We start from the raw sequence: 20,622 nt of genomic DNA on the forward strand, positions 1-20,622 counted from the left end.
CATCACTGTAGCCCTCCACCAGTCGGGGCTTTATGGCAGAGTGGCCTGACGGAAGCCTCTCCTCAGTGCAAAACACATGAAAGCCCGCATGGAGTTTGCTAAAAAACACCTGAAGGACTCCAAGATGGTGAGAAATAAGATTCTCTGGTCTGTTGAGACCAAGATAGAACTTTTTGGCCTTAATTCTAAGCGGTATGTGTGTAGAAAACCAGGCACTGCTCATCACCTGTCCAATGCAGTCCCAACAGTGAAGCATGGTGGTGGCAGCATCATGTTGTGGGGGTGCTTTTCAGCTGCAGGGACAGGACGACTGGTTGCAATCGAGGGAAAGATGAATGCGGCCAAGTACAGGGATATCCTGGACGAAAACCTTCTCCAGAGTGCTCAAGACCTCAGACTGGGCCTAAGGTTTACCTTCTAACAAGACAATGACCCTAAGCACACAGCTAAAATAACGAAGGAGTGGCTTCACAACAACTCCATGACTGTAATTGAATGGCCCAGCCAGATCCCTGACTTAAACCCAATTGAGCATCTCTGGAGAGACCTAAAAATGGCTGTCCACCAACGTTTACCATCCAACCTGACAGAACTGGAGAGGATCTGCAAGGAGGAATGGCAGAGGATCCCCAAATCCAGGTGTGAAAAACTTGTTGCATCTTTCCCAAAAAGACTCATGGCTGTATTAGATCAAAAGGGTGCTTCTACTAAATACTGAGCAAAGGGTCTGAATACTTAGAACCATGTGATATTTCAGTTTTTCTTTTTTAATAAATCTGCAAAAATGTCAACAATTCTGTGTTTTTCTGTCAATATGGGGTGCTGTGTGTACATTAATGAGGAAAAAAATGAACTTAAATGATTTTAGCAAATGGCTGCAATATAACAAAGAGTGGAACATTTCAGGGGGTCTGAATACTTTCCGTCCCCACTATATATATATATATATATATATATATATATATATATATATATATATATATATATATATATATATATATATATATATTTATGTATATATACAGTTGTATGCAAAATTTTAGGAACCCCTGACAATTTCCATGATTGTCATTTATAAATATTTGGGTGTTTTGATCAGCAATTTCATTACTTCATTTTGATCTATCAAATAACTGAAGGACACAGTAATATTTCAAATTTTAAATTAGTGAAATGAGGTTTATTGGATTAACAGAAAATGGGCAATATGCATCAAAACAAAATTAGACGGGGTGCCCAAATTTATGCACCTAACAGAAAAATCACATCAATATTTAGTAGAGCCTCCTTTAGCAGAAATAACAGCCTCTAGACACTTCCTATAGCCTGTAATGAGTGTTTTGATTCTTGATGAATGTATTTTGGACCATTCCTCCTTACAAAATATCTCCAGTTCAGTTAGGTTTGATGGTTGCCGAGCATGGACAGCCCGCTTCAAATCACCCCACAGATGTTCAATGATATTCAGGTCTGGGGACTGGGATGGCCATTCCAGAACATTGTACTTGTTCCTCTGCATAAATGCCCGAGTAGATTTTGAGCAGTGTTTTGGGTCGTTGTCTTGTTGAAATATCCAGCCCCAGCGTAACTTCAACTTTGTGACTGATTCCTCAACATTATTCTCAAGAATCTGCTGATATTGAGTGGAATCCATGCGACCCTCAACTTTAACCAGATTCCCAGTATCGGCACTGGCAACACAGCCCCACAACATGATGGAACCTCCACCAAATTTTACTGTTGGTAGCAAATGTTTTTCTTAGAATGCTGTGTTCTTCTGCTGCCATACATAACGCCCCTTGTTATGACCAAATAACTCAATCTTTGTTTCATCAGTCCACAGCACCTTATTTCAAAATGAAGCTGGCTTGTCCAAATGTGTGTTTGCATACCTCAAGCGTTTGTGGCGTGTGTGCAGAAAAGTCTTCTTTTGCAACACTCTTCCATACAGCTTCTCCCTGTGCAAAGTGCGCTGAATTGTTGAAGGATGCACAGTGACACCATCTGCAGCAAGTTGATGCTGTAGGTCTTTGGAGGTGGTCTGTGGGCTGTTTTTGACCGTTTTCACCATCCTTCGCTTTTGCCTCTCCAATATTTTATGTGGCCTGCCACTTCTGGCCTTAACAAGAACTGTGCCTGTGATCTTCCATTTCCTCACTATGTTCCTCACAGTGGACACTGACAGCTTATATCTCTACGATAACTTTTTGTAGCCTTCCCCTAAACCATAATGTAGAACAATCTTTGTTTTCAGGTCATTTGGGAGTTGTTTTGAGGCCCCCCCATGTTGCCACTCTTCAGAGGAGAGTCAAAGAGAACAACAACTTGCAATTGTCCACCTTAAATACCTTTTCTCATGATTGGATGAACCTATGAAGTTCAAGGCTTAATGAGCTCACCAAACCAATTGTGTGTTCCAATTAATCAATGCTAAGTAGTTACAGGTATTCAAAATGACAAGGGTGCCCAAATTTATGCACCTGTCTAATTTTGTTTTGATGCATATTGTGCATTTTCTGTTAATCCAATAAACCTCATTTCACTACTGAAATATTACTGTGTTCTTCAGTTATTTGATAGAGCAACTTGAAATTGCTGATCCAAACACCCAAATATTTATAAATGTCAATCATGGAAATTGTCAGGGGTTCCTAAACTTTTGCATACAACTATGTATATATATATATATATATATATATATATATATATATATATATTTTTTTTTTTTTTTTTATATTCTGCATGAATGGAAACACATAACAAACATAGAGCGGGATTTTCTCAAACTTGAGTGCAAAAGTGGAATTATGCTTTAAAGCTGAACTCCAGGCTAACAACTAAAAACACGTCACTCTGTACACATATGTGAACTGTATTATCTGCTGAAGATTTGTATTCTTCTCCTGCCCCTTGAAATTCATACATTCCTACCAGGCAGCACAACCAAAGCGAGAATACCATTTTCTCTGCAAAAATAAAGGAATACAGTGGTGTCACTTCCCCCCACTTGCGGGCTGCTAATTGGACTAAAAAGGGGCATCAACACACTGATAATTAATTAACTATGCTGACGCAGCTGTCTTCATCAGTGCATGTAGAGGAGCTTGATTGGCAACTAATTCTGCACCCTACTCTCTCCAAGGCTTTAGGGTAGGTGTTTTTCAGGGGTTGGGCTTGACCTCTTAGTTCCAGTGAAGGGAACTCTTAAGTCGTCAGCAGACCAAGACATTTTGGACAATTTCATGCTCCCAAATTTGTGGGAACAGTTTGGGGATGGCCCCTTCCTGTTCCACCAGTGCACAAACCAAGGTCCGTCCCCCCCTTCTCCGTGGCTCTGGCAACACCTGCCGTGATTGTGGCTTTTCTGTTCTTCCGTAGATACAGTAGGTAAGTGAGTGTACAAAGTGTATTATTGCTCAGATCCCCAGGTGAAAATAAAGGAAAAAATGAAACAAATGCAGCCACCACACCTATTGACTGGTAAATTGCAAGATATAACATTTTTTGGGTGGTGTAGGTATGCTGTGCAGCCACCCTGTCCTAAAGAGGGGCTACTAATAAAATTTAGTTCTGACTAGTGCTAGACAACCTAGCTGATTTATAGTCTAACAAAAATAGAACAGGGGGAAAGAAGACCCCCCTGAGAAAGGAAGTCATGGGCGGACCAAGCTGCTTATCAAGCGAATTTTATTATTGCACAATTATTGAAAACAAGAATACAAAAACTAGGTACCCACCACCAACACCTAGACTAATATTAAAATAAGACAACCTTGTCTATATAAAAGCAGCTGTGTCACGTATACATCAAGCACACACACCATGTACACCCAAGTAAATAGGCAGTTTCTAGTCCTGGTGACTAGCACTATCACTAGATGTGCATATCCCATCACTATTAACCATCAAGCCCCCAGCTGGGCATAAAGGGGTATTATATTGGGAATCCACACACTTGAAAAGTAGACTCTATAAAGAGCGATACCATTGGGTTAGCTTACTTGACTCTTATTCCACTGGTGATAAACACTGTATAGAGGGTGGCATATAGCCACAAGCAGTCAGTAATTCGTTCAGGTTTTCAGCTTTAGGACAAGCTGTATAAGCAAGGGTAACCCAGTGTAAAGTAACTAGGACAGTGGGTAAAGCTCATATGCAGGTCAGGACAGAAGTATTGTGCAAAGATGTAGACAATCACAGGACCAATGGTCCGCTCAACCAAGCGTTGTGAACAAGAGTGTCTAATAGCTGGCAGATGTCCCAGGTATCTTCATAAGATGCCATCTATAAGGGGATCTTGCACTGCACAGATCCTGTAATGTAGATCCTGTAATGCAGGGTGCTCGATTGCCATGCAGACGTCCAGGGAGTTCCACAGTATACATCTGCTGATACCGCTGTAGTGATGTAGCGTTGTGAAGCATTGTGAAGTCTCGGCACACCGTCCTTATATCTCAGCTGGAGATAGCTCCCACTATCCTCATAGTGTGTGGTGCGCTTGCGCTGACGTGACGCGGTGCGTCATCCATGACGTATATCGCGTCACTGCCATGGTGTCTTTGCCGACATGTTTCACCCAATCACGTGGGTTTTTCAAGGATCCTTGTGTGTGCTTGATGTATACATGACGCAGCTGCTTTTATATAGACGTTTTCTTATTTTAATATTAGTCTAGGTGTTGGTGGTGGGTACCTAGTTTTTGTATTCTTGTTTTCATTAATTGTGCAATTATAAAATTCCCTTGATAAGCAGCTTAGTCCACCTGTGACTTCCTTTCTCAAGGGGGTCTTCTTTCCCCCTGCTCTATATTTGTTAGAATTTTAAGCCCCAGAGACCGCACCATATTTGGTGAGCCTGCATCTTGAGGGATACTGCACCTGTTACGCACATCAACTTGATGGTGCAGCGCATATACAATAGTGAGTTGATGGTTCCTTATCATTTTTCACTGACTCATAGTCTACTGGTTCATTTGGGGTTTCCCCTAAATTTAGTGGGGCTGTGGTTTCTCCCTCCTGACATTAGCTGGCACTATCATCTCTGGTATTAGTATGGGAAACTACAGTAAAACTGACTGAATATTCATGCTTACCCTAGCCAATCAGTAGGAGGTTTATGGCCACTGGTGCATGCTGGGGGGTATAAATATCTGGAGAGGGCCAGGTGATCTCTCTCTTCCCCCCAGGCTCTGGTCTGGGGTGGGTGTGTGCAGAGCAGCTGAGTGATTAGGCCTGAAGCCTGTACATGTGCTTGAAACAGAAGAAGTCTGCCTGTCCAGTCCTGGTGCTTGAGGCTCTGTGGTCTGGGAGCCACAGGGAGGACAGGAGAGGAATGGATGATGTCTGAGATGAAGTTCCAGAGGCCACTCTGCCACATGAGGTCCTGGGTGAGGAACTTGTGGAGAACCTGGGAAAGCATCAAGAAGGAATCATCAAAATTACTGTTGCTGCAACTTGGAAAGATTTGGTTGCTAATGGAGACAGCTGCTACTAAGAAGGTAGATTGCTAGGATTCGCTTAAAGGCTCTTTTTCTGTACTGGTGTTTCTTCTTGTTGTGCTATTGAGTCTGCAGGCCAGTAACAGGGAAATAAGCTACTTTTGGACTGTATCTTAAAGCTTGTTTGGCTGTACTTCTGTGGATCACAGGAGTGCAGATCTTTCTGCACTCCTGTGACCCGTTTTCAGCAGACATCACAGAGCCTGTCCAGGCCTGGGAAAGATCGCAACCATATGGTTGGGATCCGCCCACATGCCTGGACTAGCACCCGGCTCAGCCTCTCAGCGAGCCGCTGAGAGCCTGAGACAGCCTCTCCCACCCCTCCACAGCCCAGTGCTCCAGTGAGTGTGGGGGGCAGAGCAGAGAGCCAGTGACTGATAGTCACCACCTCTCTGCTGAGGGAGCTCTAAGAACCGAGTGATCAGCGGTGTTTGATCATTCGGTTCTCAGCCTCACAGCTGGCAGGGAACAGATACAGCATCTGACCAATGCTGCATCCACCTGGTTAGTTATGATTTTAAAAAAATCCCATACTTCTCTTTAAAAGTGACTGGTGCCCATCTGTTCACATCCCACTATTGCCTAAGTAATCTACACCCTGAGGTGAAATGTTGGCCCACTCAGTCTTTGGGGGTTACCATCATGCCTCTGGGAGCCAGCAGGCGCTACACTTTAAAGAATAAATCTGACTGGTTGTTTTGAGCAGGGGTCTCAAAACTATGGTCTAATGGCCACATCTGGTCCTCTACAAGATTTTACCTGGACCGCAGCAACTCGGATATGATGAGGGGCTTCTGATGTCATAGAGAACTTCCAAATGAAAGGGTACTCTGAAGTGATGGGGGCTTCTGATTTGAAAGGGAAATCTGATGTGAAATGGGGACTGTGATGGAGGGGGGCTCTAATGTGATAGGGAAACTTCTGATATGAAAAGGGGGCTCTGATACGATAGTGAAGCTATTCCTTGGAGTGTGTTTATTCACTTATTTATCATTCATTTTAAAAAATGTTGTTTTTTCAGCCCACGATTATTTGTAAAATATACAATATGGGCCTTGTATTTAAAATAATGGAGACCACTGCTTTAAAGCAACACAGACTGTATGAGCCAATTCTTCACTTTACATGCTTTTTTGACAACCACAAACTGACAGGTGCTCTTTAAAATGCATAGCCTGCCCCTGACAATTTACCGCACCTACAACGCAACTTTGATTTTTAAATACCATATTTCTCAATGTAATGGGAAATGGGAATTATTCAACACTAGAGATTATTTTAAGAATCCAGTTGTCCCTTTCCAGAGCAAGGCTTTGAAATTGAAATGATGGAGTCTTCACTCTGTTAGTGGCACAGCAAGGTAGAAATGTTTTCGTGACATCCCTGAGGCAGGAGTGGGCTATGGATTCTTACACCTAATGTCTAAAAATAGTTTTAAAAAAGCTAATAAATTAGACAAATGAGCTGTTATATTTAAAGTACAGACACTGCTGAGACTTGATCGATATTTGGCTCACTATTTGATATTCTTTGCAAAGTTTGTCTTCTACTGAAAGCCCATAAGGTTAATATAGTCAAATGTATCCAGGTGTGACTACTGTGTTCTCTCTGTACAAGTCAGGCAAGGAGTTTATAGGAAGATAAGTCCTGAAGACCCACTTGTCAACCTGGATTTAAAGTGGAACTTTGATTTAAAAAAAAAATGCAGCTTAGTGTACAATTTCGGCATCTGCCTAGCCAATCAAAACTGTCAAAGATTGGAACCCAGTGCAAAACTGGCCAAAGATGTCAGCAGACAGTGAGGGAGCTCTGGGAAATCACCATGCTGGATTAGAAATGGGTATAGTTCCATTTTAATGTAATTACAACTCGACTTGCTCTTGATTGAACAAGGTTTACATTTTAAAACAGTTGCCTAGGCTGCAAAAGACACAAATACATGCAGAGATATATAATTTTGTGACAGTAAATTTCACTCAACCTAACTTATATCCAGTATAAATGGCCTAAAATGCATGTTAATACCATAACCCTTTTTTCTTTTTTTCACAAAATACAATTTTTCCCATCCTTTTTTGCATCTCAGTGCTGCTGATCTTCTCCAGCTTCTTTCAGCCTCTTTCTAACTACATGCAATCATGCCAGCATCAGTTGCTCATCAGTGTTCTGGACTGGTTTACTGATAGTGACAACAGTATACCATGCCTACGCAGTGTGTGTCTGCATGGCTACTTGTAGTCTCCACCATGGCCCCCAATGCAGAGGCACAATCATGAGATCACTCTATTACAAGATGTATCCGAACAAGGACCTTTTTGGCAAGATCACCCATTTTTTTATGAAAGCTTGAGAATTAAATAAAAATAAAAAACACTTTTGACATTCCATTAACATCCTTATTATATTATATATTATATGGGATTTTAGCAACCTGGTTTAGTTCTACTATAAACAGGCTCCAGAACTACAATGCAGGAAGCAAATGGTGCATGAACACAATTTCACCACATGCTGGGTACTCTGTTGGGGGGATTAACTAAAACTGTGTGTGGTATAGCCAATCAGCTTCTAACTTCAGCTTGTTCAATTAAGCTTTGGCAATAAAACCTGGAAGCTGATTGGTTTCTATACAAAGCTTCACCAGATCTTGCACTGTTCAGTTTTAGTAAATCAAATATATCTCTAGTTGCTATAATTAATGAGTCACAACTTTCCTGGCAGTGTGGAATGCTGACCTACATATTCTGCGTGTTCATTTTCACCGAATAAGGTCATTCATCATAGATATACTGTAGTAGGCCAAAGGTGCTCAACCAAATAATGGACATATAGCACTATGACTCTGTACCAGTTCCCATTCACCCCCATAAGTTCATCACTACTGGAAAATGTAATGCTTATTAGCACACCATGATTCAGGGCAGCCAGCTAAAGACTGTTTATTAACGTGGCTCCATTTGAAGCCACTAAAGTAAAGTTTTATGTTTCCAACAGGTGTATATCTGATCACACATACAGAGATTCACTCAAATCTGTTATATGCTAAAATATTCGCATTTAGAAGGAATACAGGAAAATGATTATGCATATGCAACAATGAACTAAAAACAAATCTAAGTACTCAGTTGGTGCATATTCTTACTTTAACAGAATAAGCAATCAGTCGAATGATCAGACTCTCGGGGAGAAACTGTAACGTGCAGTTTACTGAATGGTTGAAAAGTTAAAATAGAATCAATAATGCACACCAGGCTCACAATGGCAAAAAGTGTGCATGCACTGCTGAATAATGAACATCAGGTTATAAAAGCTACACAAACATGGACTCTTCACAGCAATGTCTCTGCGACTCAATAAGGGTAACATGGTTGCACAGCATAGTCTCTAAAAGGCTCTATAACAGCAGAGAGTCTAGCTGGGAGTCACTCATTTAGGAAAACAGTTCAAAATACAAATAGCTACTTGCAGTTATCTTCATAAACAGTGTCCCTCTCACTGAAGTCCAGGGTAGCTCTGGTAACACAGGTGAACAGCTGAAAGGATCCAAGGACAAAGGACCACACCACTGGAACTGCAGTACTGTCATAGCAATCAGGAAAGGGTTCCCCACAGTTTAATCTGCCCTCCCCACAAAGTCTTCTGAAGAAGTCAGTTGAGCAAAAAAAAAATGAACCAATTTCTCCAGCCACACATCCACTGTGTGCATCAGAATACACTGATCAGTGCTGCAGCTTATTGGTTGCATGCGCTGATAGAGTGAAAACATACCAACAACCCCTTACAAGTCAATAGAGCGACTTCTCATGAACAGGAACAGCCATATATAGATTGTAATTTGGCAGGTTCAACAGGAATTTCGATCCACTTGGCTGGAGATCACTTACCCAGCTTCCTCTGTCTCATCAGGTGTGGCCTCTCTGGGCTCCTGAGGGAGGGAAGCTGAGGAATTTACACGCCTCCGCGGAGTTCAGGAACTCATGGACCTGTGAACAAAAACAATTGAGTACTGTCCGTATAACTTTTTTCATTTACACTAAAATCCACATTTTCAGGACAAGCTTTTGGGGTGTAACCCCTTCTTCAAGGTTCAAGCAGTTGTTCTGGAAATTTTATAGATAGGCAATGTGACGGACCCCAGTACTCAAGAGTATGTCCACAGTATAAGATTACCTTGCCCGGTCCAGCACAATCCAAGGTCCCTTAGCCCACATTACCTCCTCCAGTAACATGACACACAGGTGTATTCAACTTTCCAACAGTAGACCATCTTTGGGAGGGGCTGCTGGAGAAATCTCCCTCCGCCTCTAGCATCTAATCCACATACACATATGTGTACATATGTGCACATATACAGCCCATAATACTTTGCTCCCAAGGCAGACAGAAACAATAGAACAATGGTATACAGACACTTAACAAACACATAACAACCCCCACCCCACCTCAAACTATCTAGCAATGGTCTCAGACGAAAGGTGGAATTTATCTTCATATATTTCTTGAGGGATACTGTTCAGACATGTTACTGTCCCAAGTGAAAGAGCCCCCTTATTCTTTCCACACACCACACATATAGAACCCAGGATAACGGGGGTAAAAGGAAATGCTGAGTCCGATGTGGTTGTACGATGAGTCTGATTAGTGCAGACCCGACTGGGGTTCTCATTTACCCTGTGCCCCTAATAGACACAGGGTGCCTTACACATATGAGGGGCCAGGGGAGCTGGACAAGGAGCTTCCAGAGCTCTGTAAGGTAAGCTGGGTTCCACAAGCCCTCCGCCCAAAGTGACTCCTGTCACAGGCAACTCCTATCCTCATATCGATTGGTGGTTCCAAATGAATAATAACTACTGCAGTAGGGAACAGACACAAGAAGTTACATTCAGCATCTTTCCAAAATAACTGTTCCCTACTGCAGGAGTTATTATTGATTTGGAACCACTAATCGATATGAGGATAGGAGTTGCCTTTCTATAAAATTTCCAGAACACAGTATTGCTTGGACATTGAAGAAGGGAGTACACCCCAAAAGCTTGTCCTGAAAATTTGGATGTTAGTGCAAATAAAAAAGTATCATGGACAGAACATAATTGTTTTTGTTTGCAAGTGCATTAATATGGCTACAACCACCTCAAGGACTTCTGAGAAATCTTGTTAAATGGGACTGTGCCTGCATCTGAGCATGGTGAGTAAATAGGGACTTTGCTACACTACTAGTTGTGTTTTGTGCTTTAGAATGAAATACTATAGCTGGCAGCAGTTTTTTATAAGGACAACATTTTCCTGCTATAATTTCTGTAGACATCCGCATTATACTGAGCTCTGCTTAAGCTGACTCACAAGCTAAATGATATGTTTTTTATGACCATTAGCGGACTGGTTTAAGAGTTTTTTCATGTCTTGCTTTTAGTTTAATGTTTCTCTTTAGGTTAAATAGAGGCTCATCTAGAAATGTATAAAAGCAGCATAATATACAAGCAAGAAAAAGTGCACCTCAGTATTTAGTTTTTATTGTCAATTACTGAAAGCCTGCTAGACAACATCCAAACATAGAACAGACGCACAAACTACAGCAGACTTGAAGCCAGAGTATAGAATATACATATATATATATATATATATATATATATATATATATATATATATATATATATACACACACACAAACACACACCATTTCCTAAACATTGCAGATTGCAGTGCTCCTGCAGTGCTCAACTCCTTAATTGCTGTGGTCTCCAGCAAGAAATATTTCCAAACCATACATGAACCTATGCTTAAGGAGACTTTGCTGACTGTCACAGAGATGATGGAACAGTCTGCAGCAGTCTGATAAAGTGCAGGGAGTGCATCAGTCTGCTACGGTGCAGCGGTCTCATAAAATGCAGGGGGTGCAACGGTCTGATAAGGTGTAAGAGGCGCAACAGTCTGATACGATACAGGGAATGCAACAGTGAGGTGCAGGGTGTGCAACAGTCTGATAAGCTGTAGGGATTGCAACAGTCTGACAAGGTATAGAGGGTATAACAGTCTGCTAAGGTGCAGGGGGTGCAGTGATCTAATAAGATGCAGGGGATGCAACAGTCTGTTAAGGTGCAGGGGATGCATTAGTCTGTTGGGGTGCAGCTGTCTCATAAGATGCAGGGGGTGCAATAGTCTGTTAAGGTGCAGGGGATGCAATAGTCTGTTGGGGTGCAGCTGTCTCATAAGATGCAGGTGGTGCAACAGCCCGATAAAGTGTAAGGGGTGCAACAGTCCGATAAGGCACTTCGGGTGCCACAGCCTGATGATGTGCACAGGAAGCACCAGTCTAATAAGAAACGGGGGTGCCGCAATCTCATAAGGTGCAGGGGGTGCAGCAATCTGATATGGTGCAGGGGGTGCAACAGTAAGATAAGTTAAGCTGGGCTCTTCAGTCCTATAAAGGGCAGGAGGTACGACAGTCTGATATGGTGTAGGGGACACAACAGCCTAGGTACAGTCTTAATAATTCTAATTTTTACATTATACCTGTTACATTTTCATACCTTTTAAGCCGTTCACACAGGCAGGTTTTAACTCTTTAACAGCAAAGGAAAATAGGGACTTCTCAGTAACTGATCCAGTTCATCCTGTATTCTTTCATAGACAAATTAAACTCAAAGGTGATTTTTGAAAAGGTGGAATTATTACTCACAGCTACCAACCAGTTTTCTTGTAGCAATCATATTAATCCTAAAATTTGCATCAGTGTTTTAAATCAGCGGCTTAGTACCTGATTGCATCCTCTGGGCAACAGCTTTTCATTGTCATTAATCAGGAGGTGCAGACATTGATTCCAGACCAAAAGGCGTGGTTGATTGCTGTCAGATCAGACCAAAAGACCTCTCACAGCTATGCACTACTAGAGTGGAAGCTAGGAATTCCAGACCCTTTCCAAGAAACCAGCGTGCAGTTGGCTGACAAGACTGAGTCTCGTTTAATAGCCAAGTACACCAGACATGTCTCCAGCAAGTTCTAGTCAAGCTGAAGCCATGAAAGAAGAAGTCCCTTCCACGGCATCCCTGGCCACGATTGGACCAGAGTTCTTCATTGCCTTGGGAGACTTTGTGGCAAAGTGCCAGAGGGATACTCCAATGTACTCTGAAAGTGGGTATCAGAAATTCAGGACCTTCCTTTGGAGACATCCAGTGCCTACAGGGGAGGACAACTTTGAAGAGTGGCTGGACCAGGCCATGCAAGCCCTGGATGAATGGGACATTTCTGAGACTCACAAGAAGCAGAGAATTATAGAGAGTCTAAGGGGCTCTGCCTCAGAAGCTATCCTTAATCTGAAGCTCAGTAAGAAAGATTGAGTCGTTCAAGACTACCTGAACATTCTGCAGGATGTGTTTGGGTGCACTGAAAAGACTTCTGACCTCATGTACCAGTTTGAGCATACTTACCAGAATGCAGGGGAAAAGTTATCTGACTATGTGAGGCGTTTGGATAAGATATTGCATCAAATCCTACTGAAGGGTTTGGATCCCTGGAAAGTAGATGAGGTCCATTCACAGCAAGTCTTGCTGGGTGCCCAGCCTTTGGACCCCATCACCATCCTGCTGAAAACCAGGCAAGATGGTGGCATCCTGAAGTATCCAGATCTGATCAAGATTGTGCGGGAAGAAGAGGCCATTCTGGAGAACAAGAAGAAGAGTTAAAAGTCTGAATCGGTTGTTGGAGTCAGAGTGGCCTATGCAGCTGGTGACAACTCTGAGGTCGAACTTCTCAAGACTCAGGTGTCACAGCTGATAGAGATGATGACTGAACCATTGGATCTCAAGTCTGAGATAGCAGCACTGAAAATGCAGGTATCCCAGATGATGGAAGTGATGAACCGGTTGGCAGCAACATGTACTGAGTTGGCCGACAAGGGTGTGACGGGGCAGAAGGTACTCCTGGACTCGCCTATTGAGTCCGGCAAGAGGCCAACGAATCAAGATGTCTGTCTAAACTGTGGGGATGTAGGTCACTACCAGCGAGTATGTCTTAGCTCACCGAAAAGTACAGAAGACTGACGTGGACCTCAGAGAAGTGACCCAAGGATGGAGAGAAGACCCTGGCCTTCAGGGAGAACTTTCACTGAATCCACAAGGGAACAATGGAGAACACCTGCAGTTCATGCTGTCTCAGTGAGGAATGCCTACCAGCCTCCAAGATGTCAACGGAAACAGATTTCTCAACACCACAAGAGAAGAGAAGTACAAGTCCAGGCAAGCAAGCCTGATATTCCAAATGCTTCCACCAAACCTTCTGCCAAGTTAGTAGGCCCTTTGTCTGTAGTGCCTATTTTGTTGGAAGGAATCTACACAAGAGCCATCCTCGACTCCAATGCTCAGATGGCCTTATTGACCAGAGGCTCTTACAAGAGGCATTTATCGTACATACCCCTGCAAAAGTTGGAAGATATGGAGATCCAGGGATTCAAATGGATGATTACCCCTGTGATGGATATCTGCAGCTCAAGTTGTCGTGTGACCCATTGAGGGCTGGGAAGCCTCAGAACTTTGACACACTGGCTATTGTGTGTTCTCGGTTGGCACGGTCCACAGGAAGTCCGCTAATCATAGGGACCAACACAGATCTGGTGAAGTGGCTGTTAGCCCCTGTTGTTCCCAGATGTGATCCCTTACCCTCACTGCCAGAAGGAGGGCCAGAAGTGTCTCCCTCTTCCACAGTGGATGAAGAAGGACGCATAACAGAAGTGGAAGAAACTAATCTGCAGGAGGCAGAGGTAGTTAAGCAGTAAGAAGAGGTTAGTGAGCCTACCATGCCTGAGCCAGTGGAACAGAGAAAGCGAAGAGTTAGGCATCCTCTCAAGAGACCGACTTGTGATGTGTTGGGCGAGAGCACTGAAGAAGTTATCTTTGACCTTCTCACCACAGATTTGGTGAAAGGCAAACTTAACTCACCCCCTGGCACATCTAGCTGGGCCATTCCAATTAAGGTGGCTTGTAGGCAGGACAACCTTCCTTCCTATGCTCATTGGTGAGAGGTTCCTCTGCCAGGTTCTGCAAACTTCCTGTGTTTTCCTGTGTACACTAACCCGCTTTTCCTCCACGTGTATATACAAAGCATGTAACAGGTCACAGAATCTACCTCCTTTGAAGAAGCAAAGGTTCTTTGGTGGGGGAGTGTGTAGCGGGTGCCTCACTCTGTCACCTGCGACCCTGCCAAGCTGGCCATCGCAATATACACAGGCTTTCCAGCCTGAGAGGGGGAGAGTGTGCCTGTCTGCAGGGGACTTTTCCCCCCTCCTTCTCCTCATTAACGCAGGCATCTGCCCACTCTCTGCTTTCTTCCCATGTGCTCCTATTGGCAAAAGAGGAGCCAATTAAAGGCACATTTACAGCAGCCTATCAGAGGGACTGTACTAAGCTGCAGGAAGCAGCTTCAAAGGACTCTGGAATATGAAGTCTCAGCACATAGCGGCCTTACTGACTTTTAAAGAGGCAGGACTACTAATCCCCTAATCCCAGCATGCTCTGCTGGCAGGAAAGGAGAAACTACATTTTGATTCTCTGAGAAGAATTCAGTCAGCACGAGGCAGAGGAAGAGATCTCTCAGATGATTTCACCACTCAATTCAGGCCTCCGCCAGTTGGGACATCCAGCCTGAGAGTGGAGGATCCCAGGTGCACATCCTGCACCGACAGTGAAGCGTTTCAGTGTGAGGTGACCAGTCGGGTCGCCAGGAGAGCCTGCCTGTTCCAGGGCGTTCATTTAGGTCTTGACTGCAGGATTGGGTGTTGCTGGTAGTCATCTTGCTTACACTTGTAGTGCCACAGGGATAAAGGATAAGGCCATCCATTTCTGGGGACACTGTATACAGACATCATTGTCCTTTCACCTTGCTGAGAAAGATCCTGCCTGCTTCACTTGATAATCTGGCCCAGTTGTGTTGATTGGCCCTGCTATCCAGGAGTTTAAATGCACCACTGAAAGTGGCTAGCTGAAGACACAAAGTTTTATCTTTTCTTCAAAAGGACTGGAGCTACTAGCGCCATACGGATCCGCACACACATATTCAGGGCTCTGCATATGCAGTGGGTGTGTGGGACAGCTTATCTAGGACGTTAAGCCATTACCTGTTGATTTGAGTAAAGTGTTTGAAGTTGGGCCTGTGGTGTCAGGGGACAGGAAAGAGAGGCCTGACACAAAGGGAGTCATTCTTCTGCTTTCCTCCTGCCTGGACTCATAGAGCCAAACTGAGTTAAAGTAACCAATGTGATTTAAAGTGTCATACTGTGCTTTATTTGCCATTTAAGTGTGCCTCTGCTCTTGGGGACATTCTCAGGTTTGGAATCCCCTGAAAGCAGCTTGAATATGGGATTGAGAGCTATATTGCTCTTGATCTCAGTTATTGCTCTCCAGTTGATTGTTTGAATATACACTGTTACTGTCTGTTATTCTTCCACAGAAATATTGCAGTAAAATGTCTGTGTTTTATCATAACGTGTGTGTTTCTCATTGGTCATTGCACTTACACTACTGCCAGGTGTGCCAGAGGGGGCTGAGGCTGTTATTAGGGTTGAGAGGCAGAGTAACGGAATGAATAAACAAAAACAGCTCCTTCGGGGTAGCGATACACTTGGAGTCACTGACCCAGAACAACCATGCAGATTTGGGGTTCTGACATCTCTCAGTCTCCACTTCCTGCATGTTTATTCCTGATCTGTGACTCAGAAAGTATGGAAGCCAAAGGCAGCCAGCTGTCTAGCATTTTCAGCAATGGCAGCCTTCACATCTTTCTCAGCACTGGTTCCTTTTAACATTTCTGATTTAAAACTGGAGCAAATGTACAGCTTTTTCCCATGGCATCTGATTCCTCATGTCCTGATTGGTTTGTAGACATATCAGCTGCAGTTCTCTTTCCTCCAGTTGTCACACTTGTACAGCAGAGGCTTGCAATAAAATTCCCATGCGAAAGATATTCCGCATTTTATTTTCTGCGCATCCTATGAAGTGCTGCTGACAAGGTTATCCGGACAGCCATGTATTAATGCTACAGTTTAACAGTCGCTATATCCCCCCTTCTCTCCCCCTCTCCAAGCCATAGGGCTGACGTCAAGTTTGTTGTCACCACAGACAAGACTTGAATATTGCCAGAGCAGTTAGTGCTGCAGGATCGGCGCATCCTAGCCTGACAAGGCGATCTTAGAGCTAAACAGCATCCCTTGCCTGCAACAAAGACTACACACTGCAGCCTGTACCCCAGCACATCCCTTGCTAACAACACCGGCTAACTGTGACCATGAGATCCATTATCAGTTCTCTTAGTGCCTATTATATGCTGCTAGTGGAAAGGTAAAGGCAGACTGCAGTAAGCACAAGTCTCTGGACCCAGCACTTATCTGCCCATGACTGCAGCCAATGCCAGTCCACTTTTATCTACAGAAAACTTCCTATGCCTCCTATAAACAGACAAACTCTTGTCGGTCTTGTAAGCCCAAAACGTCTCTCCATCTTGCATGTTGGCACATATGGGTCTGCGGTAATAAGGTATAGGCACAGGTAACATCTGTCAAAGTTCCAGCAATACGAAACTACTACACGAAGGGCATACAGTTCTCTGTTTTTAAAGTAGCAATTAAATTATATATTTGTTATTAACATATATTTAGTGTGTTATTGTTATGGATATGTATGTGTATATACAATATATATTTATACAGCATATAGATCCTATATATACCGTGCGTGTATATACAGTGTGTGTGTATATATATATATATATATATATATATATATATAAATTTATACAGTATAAAGACCATATATATACTGTGTGTGTGTGTATTGATATACAGTACATATATAGATAGTATTTGTAAGAGATAACAACTGTACTAATAGTAAAAGTAACATATTGTAAAACAGATATTTTTGATATGTATAATCCTGTATTGATAGTAGATAGATATATAAAATGGATAGATAGATAGATAGATAGATAGATAGATAGATAGATAGATAGATAGATAGATAGATAGATAGATAGATAGTAGTTGTATTACATACCAATTGTATTGAAACTGACCGTTCTTGATATGTAAGTACATATGTATATTTCCTAGATTTATTAGTAGATAGAATAATAGAGTGGTTGCAATAAGTACCAATTGTATTGTAAAGTATCTGTTCTTGATATGTAATTACATATTTATCTACAACATATAGAACTATAGATAGTAATTGCAATAAGTGACAATTGCAGTAATTGTAAAAGTAATATATTGCTAAACAGCTCTTACTGATATGCAGATATCCTATATTGATAGAAAGAAAGATAGATAGATAGATGATAGATAGATAGATAGATAGATAGATAGATAGATAGATAGATAGATAGATAGATAGATAGATGATAGATAGATAGATAGATAGATAGATAGATAGATAGATAGATAGATAGAACTATAGACAGTAATTGTAATAAGTAACAAGTATGTATGTAGTAATCATAATAAAAAGTAATATGATATAACACATCTCTTCTGGATATATATATAGATATCTGTGTATATATATATCTAGATATCTATATTTAAATATATAGATATATATCCTTTATATCTAGACAGACACCTATAGATATATACAGTCACTCTAACATGCATACCACGTGCACACAGATCCCCGGACAGACAGACACACAGACAGACTTCTCTGCATATTGAATAATATGTCAGATCCTCGCCTTGTACTGACAGCTGTAGAATACTCTGTATTTAGTAAATATCAATTATGGAGGATACGATGAGCCCCCACACACAGCTCCAGCCCCCCGATCACCCTGGAGAAGAAGGATCACATTGATGTCTCCGGTAATGAACTTGCGCGGAGAAGTTGGAGGTCTCTGCAGTGATTGGAAGGAGACGAGCCCGGCGATGGTACTTACCGTCTATGATCGCGGCGTGTAGTTCGGAGACACTGAAGGACGAGACCGGGGCCACCTTCGCCGAGTGTTTCTTCATTCTGTCCTCCTGTGTGTTGCTCACACTCCGCCACTCATCCCTCCTCTCCACCGCTCTCCTCTCCTCTCCCCGGCTCCGAGCTCTGAGCTCTCATCCTACCTGCCTGTCGCTTTTGGAAGAGGCATCACTGAGCCCGAGCTCCTGATTTGCTGTTGCCCCGGGAAACCATTTGCAACACATTCAAACAATCCCCGACCTCTGCCAGCAGCACTTACCGGCCTTCCATTGTTGGGCTCAGCGGTGACTGTGCAAGAGATGGAACAATCCCACCTCCCCAAATCCTAGAGATCAACCCCGAGGGGGATTCTTCTTTATTTTGTACAGAATATGGGGAGATTGTAAAACGATACAGAGATATTGGGGGAACATGATGGGGGGGGGGGGGGGGGATTAAATATTCCAATCTCTGCATTGTGCAATAAACTTCCTTTATTAAGCCTGCTTCACACTAAAGAGACCCTGTCACTAATTTAAAGTGTATGTCCCCTAAATATTTTTTTCCTCTATGTGTGTTCACATACTGTACGTGTATTTTATAAATCATAGTTTCTATCATTTTCATGTATTTCTTTCATCTGAAGTTGCTGTCTGATCCTGCCAGTCACCTTTCTTCCTTGTTCTTAACCAAACTATGGCCTGGGGGCCAGGTGTGGATCTTTGCTTGTTTTTATCTGACCCTCTGGGCACTATTCCTCCCACTGACACCAATGATGGGGCACTATTCCTCCCACTGACACCAATAATGGGGCACTATTCCTCCCACTGACACCAATGATGGGCCCTATTCCTTCCACTGACACCAATGATGGGCACTATTCCTCCCACTGACACCAATAATGGGCACTATTCCTTCCACTGACACCAATGATGGGCACTATTCCTTCCACTGACACCATTGATGGGCACTATTCCTTCCATTGACACCAATGATGGGCACTATTCCTCCCACTGACACCAATGATGGGCACTATTCCTTCCACTGACACCAATGATGGGCACTATTCCTTCCATTGACACCAATGATGGGCACTATTCCTCCCACTGACACCAATGATGGGCACTATTCCTCCCACTGACACCAATGATGGGCACTATTCCTTCCACTGACACCAATGATGGGCACTATTCCTTCCACTGACACCAATGATGGGCACTATTCCTCCCTCTGACATCAATGATGGGCACTATTCCTCCCAATGACATCAATGATGGGCACTATTCCTCCCTCTGACATCAATGATGGGCACTATTCCTCCCAATGACACCATTGATGGGCAGTATTACTTCCATTGACACCAATGATGGGCCCTATTCCTTCCACTGACACCAATGATGGGCACTATTCCTTCCACTGACACCAATGATGGGCACTATTCCTCCCTCTGACATCAATGATGGGCACTATTCCTCCCTCTGACATCAATGATGGGCACTATTCCTCCCTCTGACATCAATGATGGGCACTATTCCTCCCAATGACACCATTGATGGGCAGTATTACTTCCATTGACACCAATGATGGGCCCTATTCCTTCCACTGACACCAATGATGGGCACTATTCCTTCCACTGACACCAATTATGGGCACTATTCCTTCCACTGACACCAATGATGGGCACTATTCCTTCCACTGACACCAATGATGGGTAGTATTACTTCCATTGACACCAATTATGGGCACTATTCCTTCCACTGACACCAATGATGGGCACTATTCCTTCCACTGACACCAATGATGGGCACTATTCCTTCCACTGACAACACTGATGAAGCATTATTCCTTCCACTGACATTAACCACTTCAGCTCCGGAAGTTTTTACTCCCTTCATGACCAGGCCATTTTTTGCACTACTGCACTGTGTTGCTTTAACTGACAGTTGCGCGGTCGTGCAACACTGTACCCAAATAAAATCTCCTTTTTTTCCCTCCCACAAATAGAGCTTTCTTTTGGTGGTATTTGATCACCTCTGCGGTTTTTATTTTTTGCGCTATAAACAAAAAAAAGACTGACAATTTTGAAAAAAAAAAACAATATTTTTTTACTTTCTGCTATAAAACACATCCAATAAAAAAAATGTAAAAAATCAAATCTCTTCATCAATTTAGGCCAATATGTATTCTGCTACAGGT

General features: G+C 42.8%; 1 protein-coding gene across 7 annotated transcripts in view; it reads right to left on the reverse strand.

Moving 5' to 3' along the window:
* The window catches only part of SLC35F4 (solute carrier family 35 member F4), a 448,534-nt gene that overhangs the window by 186,548 nt on the left and 241,364 nt on the right, over positions 1 to 20,622 (reverse strand). The window contains exon 1 of one of the 7 annotated variants that reach the window (XM_073609423.1): positions 18,416 to 18,673. The exons of 4 other annotated variants lie outside the window; for them this stretch is intronic. In XM_073609423.1, the coding sequence (XP_073465524.1) occupies positions 18,416 to 18,491 (76 nt within the window). In that variant the 5' untranslated portion in view covers positions 18,492 to 18,673. Of the gene's footprint in view, positions 1 to 18,415; positions 18,674 to 20,622 lie in introns of those variants that run through there. 2 more of the 7 variants (XM_073609425.1, XM_073609427.1) reach the window with 2 other exon arrangements.

This window comes from Aquarana catesbeiana, linkage group LG13 (assembly GCF_042186555.1).
Source record: "Aquarana catesbeiana isolate 2022-GZ linkage group LG13, ASM4218655v1, whole genome shotgun sequence".
NCBI lineage: Eukaryota > Metazoa > Chordata > Amphibia > Anura > Ranidae > Aquarana > Aquarana catesbeiana.